The 22,375-nt window shown below is 40.1% G+C and overlaps 1 protein-coding gene across 3 annotated transcripts in view; it reads right to left on the bottom strand.

The window, feature by feature from the left end:
• Positions 1-3,247: 3,247 nt before the first annotated feature.
• RICTOR (RPTOR independent companion of MTOR complex 2) overlaps positions 3,248-22,375 on the bottom strand; it is a 97,355-nt gene continuing 78,227 nt past the window's right edge. Inside the window, exons 31-39 of one of the 3 annotated variants that reach the window (XM_028506251.2) lie at positions 21,347-22,349; positions 20,996-21,067; positions 17,715-17,892; positions 16,818-16,902; positions 15,772-16,005; positions 9,955-10,110; positions 9,514-9,637; positions 7,772-7,910; positions 3,248-7,653 (exon numbers count right to left, since the gene is read on the bottom strand). In XM_028506251.2, coding sequence (XP_028362052.1) covers positions 7,579-7,653; positions 7,772-7,910; positions 9,514-9,637; positions 9,955-10,110; positions 15,772-16,005; positions 16,818-16,902; positions 17,715-17,892; positions 20,996-21,067; positions 21,347-22,349 — 2,066 coding nt within the window. In that variant the 3' untranslated portion in view covers positions 3,248-7,578. The remainder of the gene's footprint in view (positions 7,654-7,771; positions 7,911-9,513; positions 9,638-9,954; positions 10,111-15,771; positions 16,006-16,817; positions 16,903-17,714; positions 17,893-20,995; positions 21,068-21,346; positions 22,350-22,375) is intronic. The other 2 variants (XM_036020194.1, XM_036020192.1) reach the window with 2 other exon arrangements.

Genomic DNA, 22,375 nt, shown 5'->3' with positions numbered 1-22,375 from the left:
GCGAAGTGGTCATGAGGCTGGATCCTCCATGAGTCAGAGTAACGCTCTTTTAAGAAACACACAAAGCCTCCTCGTCACTCCCACCATGAGGACAGACCCAGTAAGTCTGGGACTCAGAAGGGGGCCCTCACCCGATCATGCTGGCACTCCGGGCTCACACTCCCAGCCTGCAGCTCTGGGAGGAATACATTTCTATCGTCTATTAACTGCCCCAGTCTGTGCTATCTTGTTATAGCCTGAAGGGAACTAAGGCAGTCCTTTACTTCTTAGTATTTTTATACAAGGTCTGTCCAGAGGGTCTCCAGCCATGCAATATGAAAAGAATAGAGGCATTTATTAAAGCAGATACAAGAAACACAGGATGATGTACATAGGACGATGCCTCAGTTCCCTCCAAGTAGGCACCTCGGGTCCTCACACCGTTCTGTCACCATCATCTGCCTCGTCGTATCTTCCTGAATCTCATCAACCATCTGAAATCTCCTTTCAAAGGTGATTTTAGTTTTGAGAAAAGCCAGAAGCGGCAGGGCCCCAAATCTGGGCTGCAGGAGGGCTAGGTGATTTGATTTTTCCTCAAAGTCTGAACAAGATGTGATGCACAAACAGGCCAGCTGTCATGAGAAAGCTGCCAATCACTTGTTGTGTTGTCCCCGAAAGCCTTCGGAGGCACCTGAATAGTTACTGCAGAGGAATGCTCAAGCTTAAGGCACACCTTAATGCAGACTCGTTCTACTCGCTCGGTCATTTTGAATGCGACAAACAGCACACGTGCTCACTCAGTGGCATCTACCGCCCCCTGGCGATGTCACTGACTAGTGCGGTGACGTCGTCACTAGTCACACACGCTGACTGCAGCCCCTCCTCTTGGCTGCCAGGGACATCGTTCTTGTTATATTAACAATGGCTGGACAGACCTCAGGTGTCAAAGAGTTTTTGGTGACTGAGGGGGTGAGGGGGTAGTTGGAGGTGGAAGAGGGTATTGGGGGGGGATAAATGGTAATGGAAAAAATACAATACAAATGGTAAAAAAGAGCTTTGAAAAATGAAACAAACTTTCCTAAGTTCAGCTATATTATGTTTTTCAAAGATCAGCTATATGATTATTAAGTGTAATTTTTAGTTTATTTGGGGGCCTGTTTTTGTTGAATGATATATATAGTGATAAGCAATGAAAAAATGATATACAGAAATGTACTTAAAGACTAATAGATCCAAAGTAAATCTATTTCTAAAAGTGAGACATTTTCCCCACATTCAATCAACTGTACTAGACCCTCGCTTTGGCACTGAAGTTCATTCTCCAGGCTGGGTTATTTCCTTTGTGGCGCCCGCCTCTGCTCCTAGGGCTCTGGCTGTACACTACCTTACCTGATCAGGTCAGTTTTTACGTAAGATATCAAATACTGTCTCCGGGAGTCATCATACTATCAGCATTTTTATTGTGCATTAATTCCTCAAAATATTCAGAACTGTTCTAAAGACTGATCCATTTTTCCAAATCCTTGATAATGATGTGAAGTTAAAATAAACTTGTAAAGGTAGGTTTGACTAGATTATTAGGAATGTTTAAGAAAATGGAAATAGCTAATTTAAAATGTGGAACAAATCAAAACAGCATGGTACTGGCATAAAAACGGACACAGGGATCAACAGAAAATAAGAGAGACCAGAAATAAACTCACATCTCTGTAGTCAATTAATATTTGACAAGGGAGGCAAAACATACAATGGGATAAAGATAGTCTATTCAATAAGTGGTATTAAGAAAATTGGACAGATACATGCAAAAAATGAAATTAAACCACCTTCTTACACCATACACAATAAACCCAAAATGCATTAAAGATTTAAATGTTGGCTTGAAACCATAAAAATCCTAGAAGAAAACAAAGACAATAAAATCTCAGATATTTCTCATAGCTATATTTTTCCTGATGTATCGCCTTGGGCAAGGAAAACAAAGGAAAAAAATAAATGGGCTTACATCAATTTAAAGTGTTTTTGCACAGCAATGGAAACCATCAACAAAATGAATAGAACCCACTGAATAAGACATATTTGTCAATATATCTGATAAGGGCTTAATATCCAATATTTATAAGGAACTTATAAAACACTAAAAAAATCCCAAAGCCCCAAACAATCCAATTAAGAAATTGGACAATGGACTTGAATAGACCTTCTTCCAAGAGGACACAGAGATGTCCAATAGACATATGAAAAGATGCTCAATGCCCCTAATCATCAGAAAAATGCAAATTAAAACTAGTGAGATATCGCCTCATACCTGTCAGAATGGCTACCATCAATAAGTCAACAAACAACAGGTGTTATCAAGGATGTGGAGAAGAAGGAACCCTAGTGCACTGTTGGTGGGAATGCAGACTGGTGCAGCTACTGTGGAAAACAGTATGGAGATACCCCCAAAATTAAAAATGGGACTCCCTACGACCCAGCGATTCTACTTCTGGCAATGTGAGGACACCTGAAACACTAATTAGAAAGAACACACACACCCCTGTGTTCACTGCAGTGTTATTTACAATCGCCAAGATTTGGAAGCAGCCCGACTGCCCACCAATAGCTGAGTGGATAAAAACCACCGTGGTACATTTACACAATAGAATACCACTTGGCTAAAAAAAAGGATATCTTACCTTTTCCGACAGCGTGGATGGAGAGTATTACGCTACGTGAAATAAGCCCGTGGGAGAAAGACATACCATTATGATCTCACTTGTGTGTGGAATCCAATGAACAAAATGAACTAAGGAAGTGGAGACAGACTCATGGGTAGAGAGCACAGACGGACAGACGGGAAGGGGCTCAGGGCTGGGTGACAGGAGGGAAGGGAGGAAGCGGAGAAAAGGAAGGCTCACGGCCATGGACAACGGCATGGTGACCGCCAGAGGGGAGGGCGTGGGGGAGGAGGGAGACGGTGACACGGGACACACGGTGGCAGAAGGAGGCTGCCTTGGGATGGAGAACACACCACACCGTGGACAGGTGATGTGCTGCAGAACTGTGCACCTGGCGCCTGTGTAATTTCATCAACCAATGTCACCCCATTAAGTTCTGTTAGAAATAAATAAGAAAATATTTGGAACAGGCCACCAGTGTGTCACCGAAGTAGATCCTCTGTGTTGCCTGGAAGTCACTTTCAGGGGGGAGCACCTATGTCAGCCTCAGGGGTGTGTAATTCAAATCAACACTGACTGTTTTACAATTTCAAACAGAACAACACAAGTTTAAGAATTTTAAGTACATTTTATTAAGAATGTATCCCTTTGATAAGATTATGTTTCAGGAGGCTTTTAATGCCCTTGACATAAACTGTACACATTATACAAAAACAAGAAAACCACAAAAGAAAAAATCAAGGTTGAGCAAAACCATTTGGGGACAAACCTTATTTAAATTATACACAACTCAATGAAATATTCTTACGGAAAATATATAAATACTTTTTCTTTCTATGTTACAGTTATACAATATAAATCATATTTCAATGTCTGTTCAGTGACCTACAAACACCAGAACCTCCAAATATGTAGCAGCGTATTACTAAATAAAAAAGAGAAGAAAATCCTATGGTCAGGGAGTATTAATCTGAGATTTTTTTCACAATCCCTTACCATTTTCAAAGCTAATTTACACTGTCTGTTTTACAATGCAGCTTCAGGGTTTCTGACAGGCCAGTAATGGAACATTTTTCAACTATCATGTATGAAAAATTTTTATCCCCAACCCTCTCTGCCCCAAAACTTTGCATTTTGTGCTAAATCAACCTGTTCAGTGGCAAAATTACAAGGTATACTTTTTGGCATAAATTATATTTTTCAAATTAAATATTTTATAAAGAAAGTCAAACAAAATGTGCAATTTATGCATGATGTGGCATAGTTATCTGCCTACATTACCAAAATACTCCAAAGGGGGAGAAATCCACATTCTGTGTGAGTCGTACAAACCTATGAATGGAAACTCCCCTGGGAACCTGGGACAAACAGAAAAAATGAATGCTCCTAGAAAGAGTCTCAGATTTCAATATTGTTTGATAAGCATTGCTATTAATTTCACTGGCGTGTTCTTATAGTGAAACTCGCATGTGAACCAGTAATAATGTACTTCCTGAATGGGGACACCAGGGAGAACTTCCTCAACTTACACTCTGGAAAATCTGATAGATCCTTTTATTCCAGTAGCTTTTCTTCTAAAACTCTTCGCAATTCTACGTTTTGTTTCCCCCATGTTTTAATGGATGGCGAATTCGAGACGAAATTGGAAGCACGGGACAAGGGAAACCCCTCACTTCCAAAGGGCCTCTCCCAAGGTAGCTTACAAAGCTCATGTCACACGGAATTAGCACCTCGCTCTCACCATGCAAAAGTAACTGTGGTTATAATTTGGATGACAATTTGACTGTTTTTTATTGCTTAATTATCTGTGCTTTAATGTGGGGATGGATAAAAGGCATCCTCTGAATGGAATGAAAATTCTCATCTAAATAGCAGTGGACGATTCTAAGTAAGCACTGACACCTCACTGTTGAACACTCTGCCACTGGAATATGCCCTGAAAAATTCAGCTTTAATTATTTCAAGCTCTGGAGGAAAGAGCTGAAAACTATTAAAGCCACCATTTCAAAGGACTAGTACACATGACATTAGAGTAACTAGTCTAATAATGTATACACCTAGCTCCAAAGAGCCTTTTCTAATGTCACCGTCATACAGGATGTCCATATGCTACCAATCGTTATTAAAAACATTTTTATTAGAGAGAGACTTTCCCCCCTCAAATATACCTAAGCATAAACAGGAAATAAAAGTATAAGAAATCTTAGATCACATTTAATTATGAATACTAATTTCTAATTTCCTTATTTATCAGTTTAACTTAGTATGTGAAGCTGAAATTTGTTCTTGAAAAAAAATTTCAGTTAGAAGTAACAATTCACGTTACAATGAGAAATTCACAGTTTACAACCAGCACAACTGTCCAAATTCCTCCAAATTATCAATAATTATCATTAGTACAAATATGTATGGACTAAGAATTCTAAAATCTTGAAAAACTATAGTATTGACATTATTTTGGTATTTTATAGTCTGGCAATATCTATTATTTATAGACGATTTTCTCAATTATTTCTATTACCACCAACACCTTTCCTAATCTTCTCTGCTGTAATTTAATAATTTTTAAACACCTAAGTTAATCACTTGGCACGCATGTGAGCTTTTTTCATCATTAACATCTATCTTTATGCAAACAAGTACTCAAAGAAAACATATTAGACCTGTCAGTGAAATATGGATAAACCAAATAGCACTATCCATTTAAGTACATTTTTTCCTTAAATTACTGATAACCACAAAGCTCTGAGTATCTCCCCAAACTAAGTGCTATAGGCAAATATCATGATGTACACATGTAAGTCTTTCAAAGTAACTGTCAAAAACCCCCCTGTTCTGGCTGACAGTAATGAAGACTTCATTTCAGGGTGGATGAGTGAGTCTGGGTGCAGGTAGGGGTGATGCGTGTGTGACAGAGAAGAATCACTGTTAACTTCTGAGGGATTAAACCACAGATTACACTCTGTATGAACTGAGGTAGTGTTGAAAATGAATGTCTAAAACACGTTAATCCCATTGTAAGTAAGATTACTACATGACCTCCTTTGGAGTTTTTAACTACCATCTGGTCTCAGTTCCTCTGACGCTTGGTTCTCTGGAAGGCAGTTTCATCATCCAAGACCAAAGACCAAGGTGACAGGTGACGTTCTTAAAAGCACTGTCGACATTTAAATAAACACTTGGGTTCGGTGATAAGTTAAAGTATAAAAAGCGTGTGTCTTATCCACAACTGGGTTTCTGAGAGGGAGTCTGAAGAACCCCTTTTTACCCCGAGCAGCAGCCTCCAGCCCTCATCTGCTTTGTTAGCGTGAGTGTGGGTGGCTGCACAGCGCACGCACGGACAGTGCGCTGCGGCGCAGTCACCGAGAGGCGTCACGGAGTGAGATGAAACACTTATCCCCACTGGAACTCTCCGTGCCAGCGCGTTGTTCCAGAAGCATCTCTGTGAGCTAGGTTTGCTAGTTCACAGGGTTCTTTACAGAGATCTCAGAGAGCAAGCCCATCACCAGAAGGATTTGTGATACGGGAAAGTGTTCATCGATACACACGACGGAGTCGAAGCTGATGTGTGACTAGAAAGGGCACACACAAACGAATTAGAAAAGGGTCCTAATCAGTCCAGCTGGATTTTTCCTATTTATACACAGACCTAAAAAAGATAATCCTTTCATTTACAAGCATTCTAATGATGATGGCCATGCTGATTTTATATACAAATTTGCATATATGTGTAATTCCTGTGAAGATGTCCAAGTAATCTTTAGACATATACAAATTAAACAGACAAATAAACAAAACCTTGCCCTCATCAACTTAAACACTTCACAAACATGATAAAGACAATTACTGTATGCATAAACTCACCTATCACTGCATTTAGTTTGTGCAAAACAAGAACACTGATATAAAAATTAAATTACTGCTGCTTTAAAATTTGGTACTTAAGGCTTTTCACTACAATTTTTAATTGTTATAACAGTGTCATTAATAATTTTTTAAAAGGAAATATGGCTGGCTCTTCTTTTTCCATGGAATGTACAGTAAATTGTAGGCAATCCTGTCTTTCCCTTAAAGTATCATTTAATGCTTTCCGCTGCTTTGTGTCTACGTTAATAGTGCTTGTTCGAGTTCCTACTTAAATGGTGATATGGGAAGGTGGTGGGAATGGAAGTCCACTGAACACATTCATGCATTTTATACATGGGAAACAGCTGAACTATAACATGATTTTCTGATTTTAACCAGGAACTGTAGTGAAAAACCTTAATCAGTTCAAATAGCCTATAACAACAACACATCGAGAGAAGGAAAACAAACACGAAAGAAACTTTATGCGAGTCTGACAACATAAAAATAACTTATAAGTCCCGGGTCGCCGAGGCTCTTCTCTGGCTCTGAGGTCACAACCCCTGGAGTAGTGTTACAACGCTAAGAAAAGCTCCCCTCTCACGCCGGCAGTCACAGCACCCCCACTGTGGGGACCGGGTGCAGCCTCGGAGACACCGACTCCTGGCCTCCATGACTTAGGTAACAAACAAGGCATCTTTTTATTTTCCCTAAAAGAAGAATTCAGAAATAACTGTGTGAGGGTGCTTCTGCAAATCCTATTATTGTTCCTTTGTGGTTGAGCACTCAAAACGGGAAAGCAGAAAACCTGTGTAGGTATTCAGTGCTTGGCTCTCGCATACAATGGTAACGAAAACTTTTAAGACGGCGGCAATGAACACGGAACCCCTACCGGGGTGCGCCGGGGACAGGGGACGTTGTTTGGTTACGGAAGTCTGCAGTTCCAGCTGTCCAGGTGCCAAAACTGCTGGCACAGCGCACATGGGCCCTCCTGTCCTTGCAGCCCAGCGCGCCAGCATCTTCTGAGGCGTTCGTGAACTGCACAATGTGAATGTGTACACAGGATCCGTCCATACACCTTGCAGACACGAGGTCAGGACTCGGCCGACGGATCAACTACGGGTTGCTTTGGTGGTACTGCCAACACAGCCTCTGCTTCCTCATGCATCTAGGGAAGAAGGGGTCTGCTTTAACAACCTTCTGGTGTATTAACAGATATAATCTCTCTTAACGCACACACGGAAATGCTTTTGAAAAAAAATTTCAGAAGTACGCGTTCTACTCACTTGTAGAAACTGGACATCTTGAAACAGCTCCTGTATGAACCTGCGACACGGGAGCCTGAAGGCGCAGTGCGCCAGCAGGTGCGAGACCTCCGAGTAGAGGCAGATGTCGTCGAAGGTCTGCGGGTACTTCTCCTTGATCCTGCAACCAGAGGCCAGACCACGGCGGGGTGAGACTGGACCAGTCACGGCGTTTCCTCCAGAGTGTCACTTTCTGAATATTTTTCTCCAGATAATGATTAGATGCCAAATTTAGGGTGATGGTGTAAGAATATAAAACATTAAATATTCCTACCTCATACTTCAATTAGATGTTTTACATTTCAGGCTATTTGATTATTTAAAATAATCAAAACCCAAATGTTTCTTGGAAAGTTAGAAATATCCCTTTTCACTGGCATGAGAAACTGCAAAATTTGTTAGGGCAGGATGACTCAAATATTTTCAAAATTGAGTTTTAAGATAGAAGTTTCTCACATCAGACTGAAGTTGTTAACATCCGTGACTGAACTCTCTCTCTGTGTCTGACAAACTGGGAACAGCGGCTCTGAGCCGGCACAGCCCTTGGGAGCGGGAGCTGGTGCTGGGCTGGGCTGGGCTGGGCTGGGCTGGGCTGGGGCAGGACACAGGGCGAGGGCCCCGGATCCTGGGGCTTCTGGCCAGGCGGCCGCAGTGAGACCCTCGCACCCGTTACTACTGGGTTGGCCAAAAAGACTGTTTTGTTTTTTTCCATAAAACAAAAGACACATTTTTCATGTTCACCAATAACTTTATGGATTTGGATATTCTGAGTGTGTTGGCTATCTCCCGTGTGGCAGAAAGTACACTGTTCTCATGAATGTCTGGACTTGACTGTTACCAACTTCACCTGGTCTACCTGATCGTCAAGCGTCGTCCAGTGAGAAATCTCCAGCGAAAGTATAATAAACCGAAAATGTCACTTTCCTTCCACCTTCAATATTAAAATGGCTACACAAAAATTCACCAATTTTGATTAAAAAAAAAAATGCACGCTGACATGGCATCTGTCCCAATACAATCTAACAAAACTGTTTCAAACCAAGCTAAAGACAACTAAGTGCTACTAGAGCCATCTTATGGAAACAAACAGACTCTCTGGCCAACCCACTATTTTGTAAAAGCCTCACAGGAGACCCCGAGGTGCCTCTCTTGAGGACTGCTGCTTTATATACTACAAATGAAAAATGTTGAATCCAAGAAAATATCACTTGTTTTCTGTAGGTCAGCTTTTCTCAAACTTGAAGAAAGAATTCCCTTACTTTCTTTAAAATTAATAAAGACCCCCCAAAGCTTATTTTTTTTTGTGGGTTATAGCTATAAATAATTACCCTGTTAGAAATTGAAATAAAAAAATTTTCAAAATATTTACGGATTCATTTAAAAGTAAGCCAATTTCATGTTAACATAAATATATATATATATACACATGTTAACAAAAAGTAGATTTTCCAACACTAAAAATGTAACAGTATTATTTTATACCTTTACAGCTCTCTTTGAAGTCTCGCTTAATAAAGGTAGCTGGATTCACATACCTGCTTCTCTATTCAATCTGGTACTGTATGTTATTTTGGTTGAAGTATATGAAGAAAATCTGGCCTCACACAGCTATACCACGTGTTGAGAACCACTGATGTAAGTTAATTAATCTAACTTTTGATTTCAAGTATCTTTTTCACCTTAAGAAGCACAACAAAGGATACCCATGCTTAGTATTAACTTACGTTAAAAGCCCAGTTTCATGACATTTAGTTGAAACTGAACTACTCAAATTAATGACTAATCTTAGAACTTCTTTGCGAAGGAGTATACGGCACATTGGTGTATCATCTGGAATTGTTTTAACACCTGAAAAGAAGATTAAAATATTTTACCTATATCATAATAGAAAACGATTATGTCATGGAATTTGTTAAATTTACGTAAAGATTGAAAACAGATAAATTACGCATGCTCTGCTGATCATCTGGGAACAAAACTCTTCCTAATGAAAGCGGACAGCTAAGAGGGTCCATACAGGGGCTGATGAAAGTGTGACAGTTGGCTAAACACGCCTCACCAAAAGTGATGTCACAGCTCTGAGACAACTTGAATTAACACTGACTGTGAGCAACAACCACACTTAGGGTTGTTAACAAGGCTTGGATTTGCATCTGAAAACTTACCTAGCAGCAGTTCTGTGCTTTTGGTGCTGCTGGCTGAGCCTTCTTGAGACACTCCATCACTACAGCCAGAAATCCCCGAGAACTTAGAGGGAACCACTTCTAAGGGATTATTGATGCTCTGCTCACACCAATCAGAATATGGAATGTCTTGAAGGTCTGAAGGAGAAATTAGTTACTTCAATTAAAGTATTGCAATGGCTTAATGCCTATGCTTGCACTGCATGCCACAGAGATGTTCCTTATCATTTCTGGCCAGATTTCAACAATTATTTTTCATGATGAAGATTTTCAAAATAAACTCAGGTTACTCAGATAATGAAATCTGTTAAATTCTGAAGACATTTATACATAAGATTTTATTTTCCCAAATTATGAAAGTATTAATATATGTTTAAAAATGCAAGTAAAATGTATGCAGAATAAAAACTGAAGACGTCTTATTTATCCCTCTCCTATTCTTTCCACCCCCAAACTAAATCTCACGCTCCAGAGAAAAATACAGTTTAAAGTCCACATGTAATTTCAAGTCTTTTGCTATTATAACTTTATCTCTTTTGCTCTTAGGGTGTAAAGTGGGATTATACTCTATGTATTATTCTATGACTTACTTTTTTCCCCATTTAATAATTATCAACATACGAATCTATTTCCCTGGCTTACCGTATTATTCCTTAGGGTTAAATTTATTATACTACCCATCATGGCAAACGTACTCCAAGATGGGATTTTAAAGTAACCAAATATCTTAGGATTGCTAAAATAACATTAATTTTTTTTAACTTAAAAACTTTCCGAGCACTTAAATGATTAGAGTAAGTGAAAATCAGAAGTCTCTGGTTATTCTTTAAGGGAGTAACACTGGGCAGCCCATAAAATCACACAAGCTTAGCACCACCAAAAGCACTGGGGTTAGCTAGAGCCTCCACCTTAGGGGGAGGAGAGGTTCGGAGAGGAGAGACCACACGGCGGGACACCAAGACCTCTGCACAGCAGCTCCGTGCTTTCCTACCACAGCACCCGTCGGAGTGGGGAAAAAGGTGCACACACAAGTTTTAAATCCTCACCCAACGATGTGTTTATGGATTTTAAAGAGGGAGAGAGCAAGACAGAAACATCGACTTGAGAGGCACTGGGTTGCTTTCCATAAGCACCTGGGCTGGGGTCCAACCCACAACCTAGGCACGTTGTGCCCTGACTGGAAATCAAATCTGCGACTTTTTGGTGCACGGGACAACGCTCCCACCACCTGGGCCACCTGCCCAGGGCAAAAAGCGTATTTTTTACAGTCCGGGAAACTAGACCAATCTTAGTATGTGCTACCTCTCCTATGTTGTTTCCCACAGAACAAAAACATCACCACCTCATCTCACCTACTCACCCCCGAGATTACTCTTTGTGTGATACTAAACATAAAGTACTTGGGCTCGTTGGAAAATGTCTACAAATTTAGCATAGCTTTAGAATTTCAGTTATTAAGAAAATCATGTAACTATTAAGTAGTAAAACATGCTACTTAAATTATGCACTGATTTTCAGAATAAACCTACTGCCAAAAGGTCTGAGAACTGAAGACACGCTTAAAAACCAGCACCGCTGGACAGCCAGGCACGAGACGAAGGTTATCTCAGGCTCAGCTGGCGAGCCACCCGGGGGTGAAATGAGAAAATGCCCAACAGTACGAGTGACAGTAAGGAAGCTATGCTTTCTTCCGCTGATTTATTTCTACAAAGTTGTAAACTAACTTATTTAAGCCTCACTTTAAACCAGTAACAACTCCTAACATTTCTAACTTGTTAGAATTGCATTCTATTTCTAAAGATGTCATTTATTCTAATTTAAAAAAATCAGTTCTCTAGATAAGTCAGGTTCTAATATAGTAATTAGTTCATTCCTTTTTGGAAATGAGAAGCAGCATCTTAAGTAAAATAATAACACAAGGCATTTCTTATGTAGGATACATTTTTGTGTATGTGAAACACATTAAGTCATATGAAGGAACTTTTTAAATGACATAATTTAGTGTTACATGGAAACTTCAGAGAACATGAGGGAAAAATGTGCACACTATTTATAAACCGGCAGGATAAGGAGAAGCAAAAGCTCTTGGAAATGGGGAGAGGAACACAGCTAGCTGGCCTACTTTTTCTCTTGCATGGAAGATAATTTAGTATCTGAGTTCCCTAAAGGCAAAACCACATATGCTCAGTTAATGATATTCGCCTTTAAGGACCTTTATTTCCCATCTTCTCTTAAGAAGTATTCAAGGCAATGAACCTTAAACACACTTTTATTTAAGACATTTCAAGATTATTTTTAATTTGGATGAAACATTATGTTCATAAACTGAATCATTTTATCTACATGACTGATGTTTAGCTTAACTATAGTAGTTTCCTTTTACTGTTTCCTCTATTTTTAATTAATAATACTCTAGTGTAGCTTTATCTTTTAATTAAAAATGCAGACATGAAGTGTGTGGCAAAAAATAAAAAGCTCTAAGCAAAAATGATATGAATCTGTATGGTTAATTCAGAAAAAAATCATAAGCTTATTTCTTCCTACTAAATCCCAAATAGCTTATGGGAAATGCTGAAATAATGATTTAATAAAAAACTCAACATTTCTGTGAGGAGCTCTATCTCTAAAAATATAACCACCTGATAACCAATTCTCTTGGGCAGCAGCAGATGTAAAAGAAAGTGAGCAAAAGTTCCCTTAGGAGCACAGTGAGACAGTTCACATCAGGACTTACGAGAGAATATGATTTCTAACACAAACAACTTAAGAGCCCAAGTTCCCTGGACACCAAAGCTCACTGCTCCGCCATGCCCACATTGGGGGTCCGCAGTGTTTCCGCAAGCCCTGGCCTTTCCTGCCCCTCACCCCACCGCTTCATCACTTGGGCACGGCCAGACAGAGGGGGGATCCAGGCCATCATGCCCCCTCCATCACCTGCGTACCACTGGTCTTCTGTGAGGATTTTGATTAAAACATGGGTTCTACAACTAAAATAACTTTGAAAACCAACACTGCACATTTATAAGGCCTTCCTCTCCCCAGTGTAGTTTCTACTTACTCCTTACAAATTGTCAATCAAGTAACCTAGACATTCAAACTCATCTTGCCGTTGTCTCTCAGAGTTGGCTGACTGTTTCTACGGCTTTTACTTTCCCAGATGGCCTGGTCTAATATACGAGGGTTTCCCACTCTTCGTTAGACACCAGGGCAAATGTGGTGGCATATGCAAAGTAGACCCAACAAAAACATATAATACTAGATGTTGAAAGGCTGACACATTGCCTTGCACAGTAGAACCATGCAATGCATAAACATTTGTGACAGTGGAAGACGCAGAATAAAATGTTACTAAACATCGTGTTCTAGTAGCCTTTCCTCTGAGCTTCAGCAGTTTTTGAATTACCACTACCATCACTACTGCCACTGGGCTGCAAGTTTCAGAGAATGAAATGTCTTGTGTTCAGATCTTCACATCCCTTTAAACAGATCATTAAACAGTAGGACTAATTTTTAAATTGTTATTTATTTTTATTTTTTCCATTTCCAGTTATCCCCCCTATACCCTAGTAGGACTATATTTTTAGCCCTGCCATGGATAAGGACATCTTCTTTCCCGCACGCAGAACCCTCACTGTAGCCCACAGCAGTGCTTCTCCAACTCTGCTGTGTGCCTGAACCATGTAGCAGTCTTGTAAAAGTGCAGATTCCGACTCTCTACGTGGGTGGAGTTTGAGATTCTGCACTTCTAACCAAGCCTCAGGTGATGCTGATGCTGATGCTTAGCCGCTGGCTCGCGGACCACACTTTGGGTAGCGAGGCTGCTCCTGTGCCCCCCACCCGCCTCACTTTCTGAGTTCAATCCGCACAAGTGTCAGTTTGGTTCCTTCTAGTACCGGTATCGCTCTCATTAGAGAAGACCTTTGCTCAGGCTTTTCCCTCTGTCTTAAAATTCTCTCTACTCTGGCCTTCTCTTAGCTAGCTTATATTCATTCTTCACACCACAGCTCAGTATTAACTTCTTCAGAAGTTCCTTCTTTGACCTGACTATTTTGCTATATTCCTTTGCTAATACTTGTGCCTATCCCGGACGGCATTTACAAATGCAGGACTATATCTGTACAACTAACTGATCTGATAAATGGAGCAACCAATCAATTAATTAATTTCTTTCCCCACTGAACTAAAGCTCAACGAGTACAAGAATAACGTCTTTATTTTTTCTCTCCCAGTTGCTTTCCTGGCATCTAGTTTAACAGCTGACCCAGGGTGGTGGTGTGATGAACATTATGTTGAAGGCACGAATGAATAAAAGTTCGGTGACTTTTTAACCATTAGCCCCCATCCATTCACACCCCTCAGATGGGTTCTGGCAGTGAACGGTGATCCCTTCCCCACGGAGAGGCACTCCCCGACTGGTGCTCCCTCCACGGAACACTTCACGTCGCACCTCTGACCGCAGCAGGTCTCCCACAGGCCCCGCACGCCACGACGCTGCGTGCTGCCTCTCCCAGCCACGGACGACAGACGGACTAGCGCTAGCTGTGACTGTGACTGGGCGCACAGACGCTGGTTTCCCTATTTCTTATTGGATAATAAGTAGGAAGTACAGTGAAAACCCACAGCAAGTGCTTCGTAAGTACTACCGAGTGACCGATGGAAGAGCAGGACGTGCACAAGTGAAAACGCCGTAAACGCTGCCTGTACGCCGCCAAGTGGTGCACAACGGCATCTCCTCTGCTGTGTGCCACGCTTCCGAACAGCACTGCTCAAGCCTTCTCACTCACCGGGCTGTTCACAGCGGGAGGGCCTCATCCAGGGGTTTGGAAAACCCAGGCCCTCTTGGGGCCTGGAACCATGGGGGGCACGGATTCCCCAGAATGCCCTATCCCATCTGCAGCACGGCAGTGTGCTGTACCCACCAGCTGGGAAGCTCTGAATCGTAATACCAAGGAGGAACTTGGAAGGTGGTCCAGAGGACTTGGTCATCACTGGGTTCTTCTGAGGGTAGCTAAGTGATATCCACCAAGAAAAGGAATCTATGGTAATACTTTAAACACTTATATACTAATGTGAAATTGCTAACGTATGTCATTTGTTTAGTGATATGAAAAAGCTAAATCTGGGTCTGCTTCATTTACTCCCTCAACAAAAACACACTGAGTGCCTACTATACAAAGCAGGATGTAGTTAAGTATCAGCACTATAAAAGTTAAAGAGATATAATATCAGGCCATACTCTGAAGGAACTTAGTAAGTGGGAAGGAAAAAATAACCGAGCAGTAATGATCCAAAGCGATCTATGTCCAAAGGCGGTGAGAGTGGAGAGGAAGGAGTGTCAACGGCTAACTCAGACAGAACACCTCTGACATTCGGAACGGGGCAGACTTGCTAAGTAGACAGTGCGCTTGTGTGTGAGCTGCCATGTGTGTAAGGAAGGGGGCACAAGGAGAAACAGCAGGGAAAACATGTAAGCCATGCCTAGAATCATGAAAAAGAACACAATCTGCCAACAACTTCAAGTCAATCAGTAATGGCACGTAAACTATGGGGGAGGAGAATGGTAAACAAAGACACTGGACAGATCACACACAGGTCACGGGTGCTGGGTGTGGACAGACGGCACAGAACTGTCAGGGAATTAATTCCAAGCGAGGAGCCAAACTGGAGACTGAAACACCACCACTCCAACAGGGAGACTGTAAATGACTCAACTAAGGCTGAGCTCATGGGAATGGGGTAAGAGGGATGATCGACAAATTCAAGTTCAGGGGGTTCATCCAGAAGGACATAATCACTCACCTGAATGGCTACATATTGCACTTAGTTGGTTACTGGGCTGAAAACCCAGAATCTGAATACAGACACAATACAGGCAGTTATCATCTGTATGCTCCTGCAGTCCAGTGTCTTCTGTACTTTCTAAAAACAGAGAAGCATCTGAATGGACTGAATTCATTATTTCCGTAAGACTCATCTGCTGTCGTAGCAAGTGAAAGGAATTTTTTACAAGACCTCCAGTTCCAGATGGAAGACCTGAGTGTGAGTAAATACAAAACAATCTGATAAAGAAAGTATCAATGACAATTCTTTCAAGGTGCCTTAAACTACTTGGAATTTTAAAGGAGGGAAGCAAGGGAAGAAAACCAGAACTCTTTTTTATGACTCAAAATGTAACCTTAACTGTGAAGAGAAAATAATAATTTGCTTTAATTAGGAAAATAATATAGTCAACAGATATATTTATATTACTTTAATGAGGTTTTAGATTCAAAATGGAAAACTGTACAATTAAGGCATCATTTCAATTATTCCCAATATTTGCATAAAGAGAAGTAATAATTCTGAGTCTAAAGACGTATTGATTTAAAAACAGTACTCAAGATCACAAAGCTTTAAACTGTGGTTGATGCATGTAATCATTAAAACATCACAGTTGATAACAAAGAGAGTTCATGTAATGTATAAGTACATTATCTTTCTCCTTTGCCCAGATGGCCATTTCACAGACCTATGAGGATTAGTGTCACACATTTTTCATGCACTATTTTTTAAAAACACAAGTAACTGATCTAGTTTTTGTCTTCTTAGAGGATGGGTACTTAGTTGAAGAAACACTTTAAGTCTCTCTCTCTCTCTCTCTCACACACACACACACACACACACATTTGTGGTTTAATTTTAAATGAACTCAAACAATTATTTTGGTATAATTTTAAAGATGGTCCAAATGTAAGTATCCCTGGATTTGTAGTGTCATCCTACTAAAAAGAACATTCTCTTCAATTTTCTGTAATTTTTTTTCTTTTTACTATAAAGAGAAGCCTGAGAACAAAACTGCACATTACCTCCCGCATCATGAGCAAACACTCTTGGACCTCGGTCGTCAGGTGGAGGTATATTTTTAGTCTGAAAATAGGGAATATCCTTTACCTAAAACAGATATAAATCATGGTAAATCCTGCTATAAACAATAAGTCCACTTTATGAATTATTAGCAAAATCAAATGAAATGCAATTTAAATAGAATTATTACAGCACACGAACCTATAACAAATAATTAACTGAAGGTTAAATTACCAAAATTTGACAAAATAACAAATAATTCTTAAATCCTTATCTATTCTTGGTGATTTAAATGGATATTAAAGTAATTATTTTAGAATTATCCCCAACGTCCTTAAACCGCTGAGCGAATGTACTAGAATGTACTAAACCTCTTTAGTACTGACTGTGTGCCTTCTGGGGATGTGTGAGTGTCTCATGGGGCTAGGGCGACCTCATGAGACTGGGCACAACATGTGCTGCCCTGTGTGAGACAAACAGGACCGAGGGTTAAAAAGCAGGGCATACAACGTACATCTCAGATTCACACAATGTTATATGTCAATTATTTCTCCATTTCAAAAAAACCAGTAAGGAATAAGTCAAATATGACTACAAAGCAAGGTTAGGAATTCACTCAATTTCTATAGAGAATATTCTGATAAAGAAATCTAACGAGATGCTCATGAACAATTAAGGCATCAGAAGGGAAGATAACATTCTGTGGACTTGGAGACACTAAATGATAACATGTAACAGTTGAGGAAGGTAAAATAATTTTCATAAAATTTCTTTAAACAAAACTGCCTTTAAAATCACTTCTTCCAAATTAGTCTTCACTCTATACTTTCTAGCAAGCAGCTATAGAACACAAAAACCCAGGAAACCAGCTGGTAAGAGAACGACAGGGTGAGTGATACCTGGAATATATCGTTGATGTCCACCGGAAGAGCAAGACCAATGTAGTCATCCGAGCTCCCGTATGTTGCACTGGACACCATAGACCTCACCGAGGAGGATCGCTGCAGGGTATTTTGATTAATAGGACTTAATAAGTCTTCTTTATCTAACGAAGCATAACTTAAAGCTTTCATGAACCTATAACACCATAAAAAATCACTTGCATTAGTTTCTTGATTTGTAATATGTATTAATTACATAAAGAAATTTTAATTTATTTTTGTATCTTCATAAAAGATAAGTAGCTAGTAGCTAGCCAAGAACTAAACAGTGCCATATTATTAACTAAGAACATATAAACACTTGGAAATATTCAGCTGTTATAAATTGATATACAAAAGGTCATAATTAATGTTGACTGTTACCAAAAATAACTGTTATGGTCACCCAGGTACAATTCCTTATTATTTTTATGAAAAATGAGAAGAATTACTTATTCTCTGAATAGTAATTACTTCAATGCCTCATCAACATTAGATTCATGTAATACAGAAGACAGAGAACAAAATACAAAAGTGGTATCATCTGTAATTACAAGATAGTCTTACATGAAATACTGTGTTTCCTCAATGTACTCCTTACTAGTGATTCCCTAACAAATATGGCCTACTGATATAAGATACACTTTTCTCAGATTCTTGTTTATGCAATAGACATGCTAAAATATTTACTAGACATCTGCTTTGTACGAGAATATACAAGGAACTACTCAAGGTTCCACAGTATGTATATTGATATTTGGAAGCCCAAGTCATTTAAAATGTAATAATATAGCCTGGAATTAAAGCAAAGAATTATTTGTGAAGCACACAAAATAAATGCTTCATAAACAATCGCTATTAAGATTATCATAGCAAAAACCACTCTTAATTTCTACTAATCTCCACCTAAAAATCACTAATAAATGAAATTTATGAATTTCAAAAAACAGGCCAATAGTTTTTAAATTGTATTGTTACACCTCTCTAACTCCACAAAACTCAAGGTCTGCTGGAATGGACAGAAGGAATTACTGGATTACTTGCCTTTTCAATCTCTACTTCAACCAGAGTAGCTCTATCTTTATCTATTCCAGATACTACTGGGTTTCCACAGAAATGTTTTTGTAAAGGAAGAATTGCTCTACTTAAAAAGCAACATTTAAAAGCTTAAAACTTCTGACCTAGCCCAGTCTCTGCTAGAGGCGGCACCTGAAGTATAGGTATTTACTACAGAGATTTATAATGGCGAACAACAGAGAGCTGTGTCTGGCTTGGTTCTAGATTGCTGGGGTTTGCAAAGCTGTTGAATTCCAGGAGGATGAGACATTACAGCATAATTCACAACTCTGTCCAAGTTCCTTCACACATTGCCAGGGTCAGAACTCAGGACTAAGGATCCCTGCTTCAGTGTTTTTTCTACTGCGCGCCAAGGCCCTCTCTCAGTGAGGTCAGGTTTTTAGGGCTGTCGGATCCATGCTCCCCACCACACCACTGGTATCAGCATGCCTACTCTTCTAGAGTTACAAGAAAATGAGCAAACAAAAAATCTTCTCAGCCTGGATTCAAAACCATTATTTTAAAGTAAACTTGTAGTTATCAACCAGTTTTATTTTCTCTCAACTAGCCCAAGAACAGAAATAGAAGACTAATGCCAACACAATTTCTTCCTCCATGGAACCCAGTACAAAGTAAACACTAAATACAATTTGAAGAATGAGTGAAAGACTTGATGAACATGAAGTTCTGTTACGGTCTCACGCCTCTGCATAAGCTGTTCCATTTTCTGTTGACTGCTTTTTCTCTCCCCCAAAACTAAAAACGCTTATCCATTCTTTATAATACCAGTGATTTAGCATTTTACTCGAGGAAATTTCCAAATCTTCTCCTGTTCTAACAGAGAATAGGGAAATAAGATCCTAAAAACCCAGGCTGGTTAGAGAATAAACAACTTGGGGTTAATGTCTTTGTAATTTATTCCTATGAATATTTAAGCACTACAACTTTTTATCTGTGCCTTCACCAACGTGGGCAGAAATGCCTGCTTCAGTGAGAGACAACAAACTTCACTGGAAGTTCAGAATGAACAGCACGTTTGCCATTGTACTGCGCCGTGAGTGCGCTGTGACACTCTTACTGTGTACTTCGGTGTACTGCGCTACTCACTGCCCCGACTGGGCGCTACCAGGCTGCGTGGTCTTCCAGTTCTCAAATGCTTTCTTGTAGTACTCAAGTTTCCTCCTCTGCTACCAATTTTATCAGCTGCCCTTTGCTGCCACAGTGTGCCCATAGGAGTAGCCTCTAATTGTTGCTTCTATGGGCCTGAAAACCAGTACCTAAGGTGTTAGAATAAATGTTAACAAACTTTGAATGAGTTTGTGCAGAGGTCCCTCCTTTGAATACAATTCATGAACTTCACTGCACAGACTTATGTTGGTGAGCTGATGAGAGGTTGTTCTGAATTGAGGAGGCTGTCAAAACCAGTGTGTTCCAGGTAAATGAGACATTATTGCATAATTTATGAAATTATACTAGACGTAATTATCTGCTACTAGGAACCCCATCTACTAAATACGTTACCAATATTAAAACAAAACTTCTTAATGTGATTAAGATTTTGGTCATATAAGAGCCAAATGAATTACATTAAGAAAAGATTACCAATCATGATGATGATGGTAGTAATAACAGATAACTTTTAGTGAATGCATAATACGTGCCAGGCATTCTTCTCGGTACTTGACAAGTAGTGAATACATGTAAATGAATAATCTCAAAGTAAAAACATTTTTAGAACTATTTGGCCCAACAAGAAACAACAAAAACAGGTCAAGAAACTTTTGCAGCAATCAAATACAATATTGCATATCTAAATTGCTTACTTTGACCAGCCTGCTGCAATCTTTAGATATGGCACAGACATTCCCTAAACCAATGTTCCCCACCCTCTTTGGCCTCAGCGACCATTTTTTTCCACGGGGGGAGGGCAGGGGACATGGAGGTGGAGCTCAGGCAAGGAGCTTCCCTTGCGGCTAGGTTCCCAACAGGCCCCGGCCTGGGGGTTGGGGACCTGGGCCCTAAAGGTTCTTGAGCACAGGCCCATCGGTACTGCTGAATCCTGAGGGCCAAGTAATTCACTTAATGTTCATTAGGTTCCTACTTAATAATAACGGCTACTTAAACTAAAAAGAATTTCACTGAAATTCACAGGTATTTAAAAAAAAAGAAAAAAGGTCAACTTTCGGAGCCTTAAATTGACCTACCTGAAAAGGTTGTTTGTTATTGTAGGTCTTAAGCTCCTGATTCCCCCGACATGCTTCCTTTTAAAATCAATCCTTGCAGAAGCGAGAAATAAATAAAAAAAAGCTTGTGACTTATCTGTCCTTGCAAAGCATATATGTTTACTTTCAGGGCCTAAAGGAGTTTCTTTCCCCCCTCGCAGCTGCAAGAATCCATTTCAAATCATATCGGGTAACTAGGAGCTTATAGCCTACCATAGTAAACAATAGGTCAGTCAGAGGCTTCTACGTAGATGTAAGGCCTGGCTATGCTTTACATTTAAGTCTGTTAAAGTACAAACACTACTGTTCAGTTTTAAATATACATTTACTCACCTGCTTGGTGTTAACCTGGACTCGAAGCTGTTGGCCTTCATGGTGATGGTATCAGTAAAAAGCACATCTTTTGCTGGAGATGCCAAAGCTTCAGAATGTGATAGAGATGGATGCATTCTCTGTTGCTGTAACCTTTTCAGTGTAGCATAGCCAAAGGCATCTCTAGAACTTGTGTAACTAAAGTTACAATCTGCTAGACTTTTAATTGTAGCGATAGAGGGCGCTTTAAGGGACTGTGCTCTTCTAGGAAGTGTATGAGAAGAACCCGGAGGCACCAGGGACACGGAGTTGGACTTGGAGAGAGAGAGATGGTTAGACTGTGGCGTCAAGTAGTGGCCTGTCTTAACAGTTTTAGTACTTACCACAGTACTCATACTTCCACAGTCTGTGTCCACAGTCGTAGCATCTACTCCTACTGTCTCTCGGGAAGGGCTTGAGCTCATGGAACTTATCCCACTGGTTGTAGTGTCTGTGTTAAAACTTTGGCTACGTATCTTCATATGTGAACTCGTCGAACTTTCCACAACTAACCTTTCTCGGCTCGTGTTTTCTCTGTGATTCTCTGAACCAAGACTCTTGGTGAATTTTAAGTCATTCTCCCCAATACTTGGAGTACTACCAGTGTCTTCAATGTGCCTATGCCCAACGAATGACGTTTCTAGTTGTAATGTTTTCTGTACTGCGGGTGTAAAATCGTCACTATGATTAAAGTCGACGCTGGGCTCCGTAAGCGTTCTGACCCGCCTGTTGCTTGTCTTATTTTCAGATGACATTTTCCCTCCTTTGGGGTCACTGCTGCTACGATGTTTTTTATTAGGCAACGTCAGTGAATTTAAGATACGATTCTTCACAAGTTTGCTAGAAGCAAAGAAAGGGAATGAGTTTTTATCCTTCACAGGTCCAGGCCGATCGTAGAAGGCTGGCTCTGCGTCTTCACTGATGTCGAGGAAGAACGTGCTGGTGGAGCTGCTGCCAAACCGGTCGTCCTCCATTATGAACATACCTGTGACCAAAGGACTGATTAGTAAA

Source organism: Phyllostomus discolor, chromosome 3 (genome assembly GCF_004126475.2).
Source record: "Phyllostomus discolor isolate MPI-MPIP mPhyDis1 chromosome 3, mPhyDis1.pri.v3, whole genome shotgun sequence".
In the NCBI taxonomy this organism is placed as follows: domain Eukaryota; kingdom Metazoa; phylum Chordata; class Mammalia; order Chiroptera; family Phyllostomidae; genus Phyllostomus; species Phyllostomus discolor.
The sequence above is the reverse complement of the archived record's forward strand: the minus strand, read 5'-3'. Positions and strand labels throughout refer to the sequence as shown.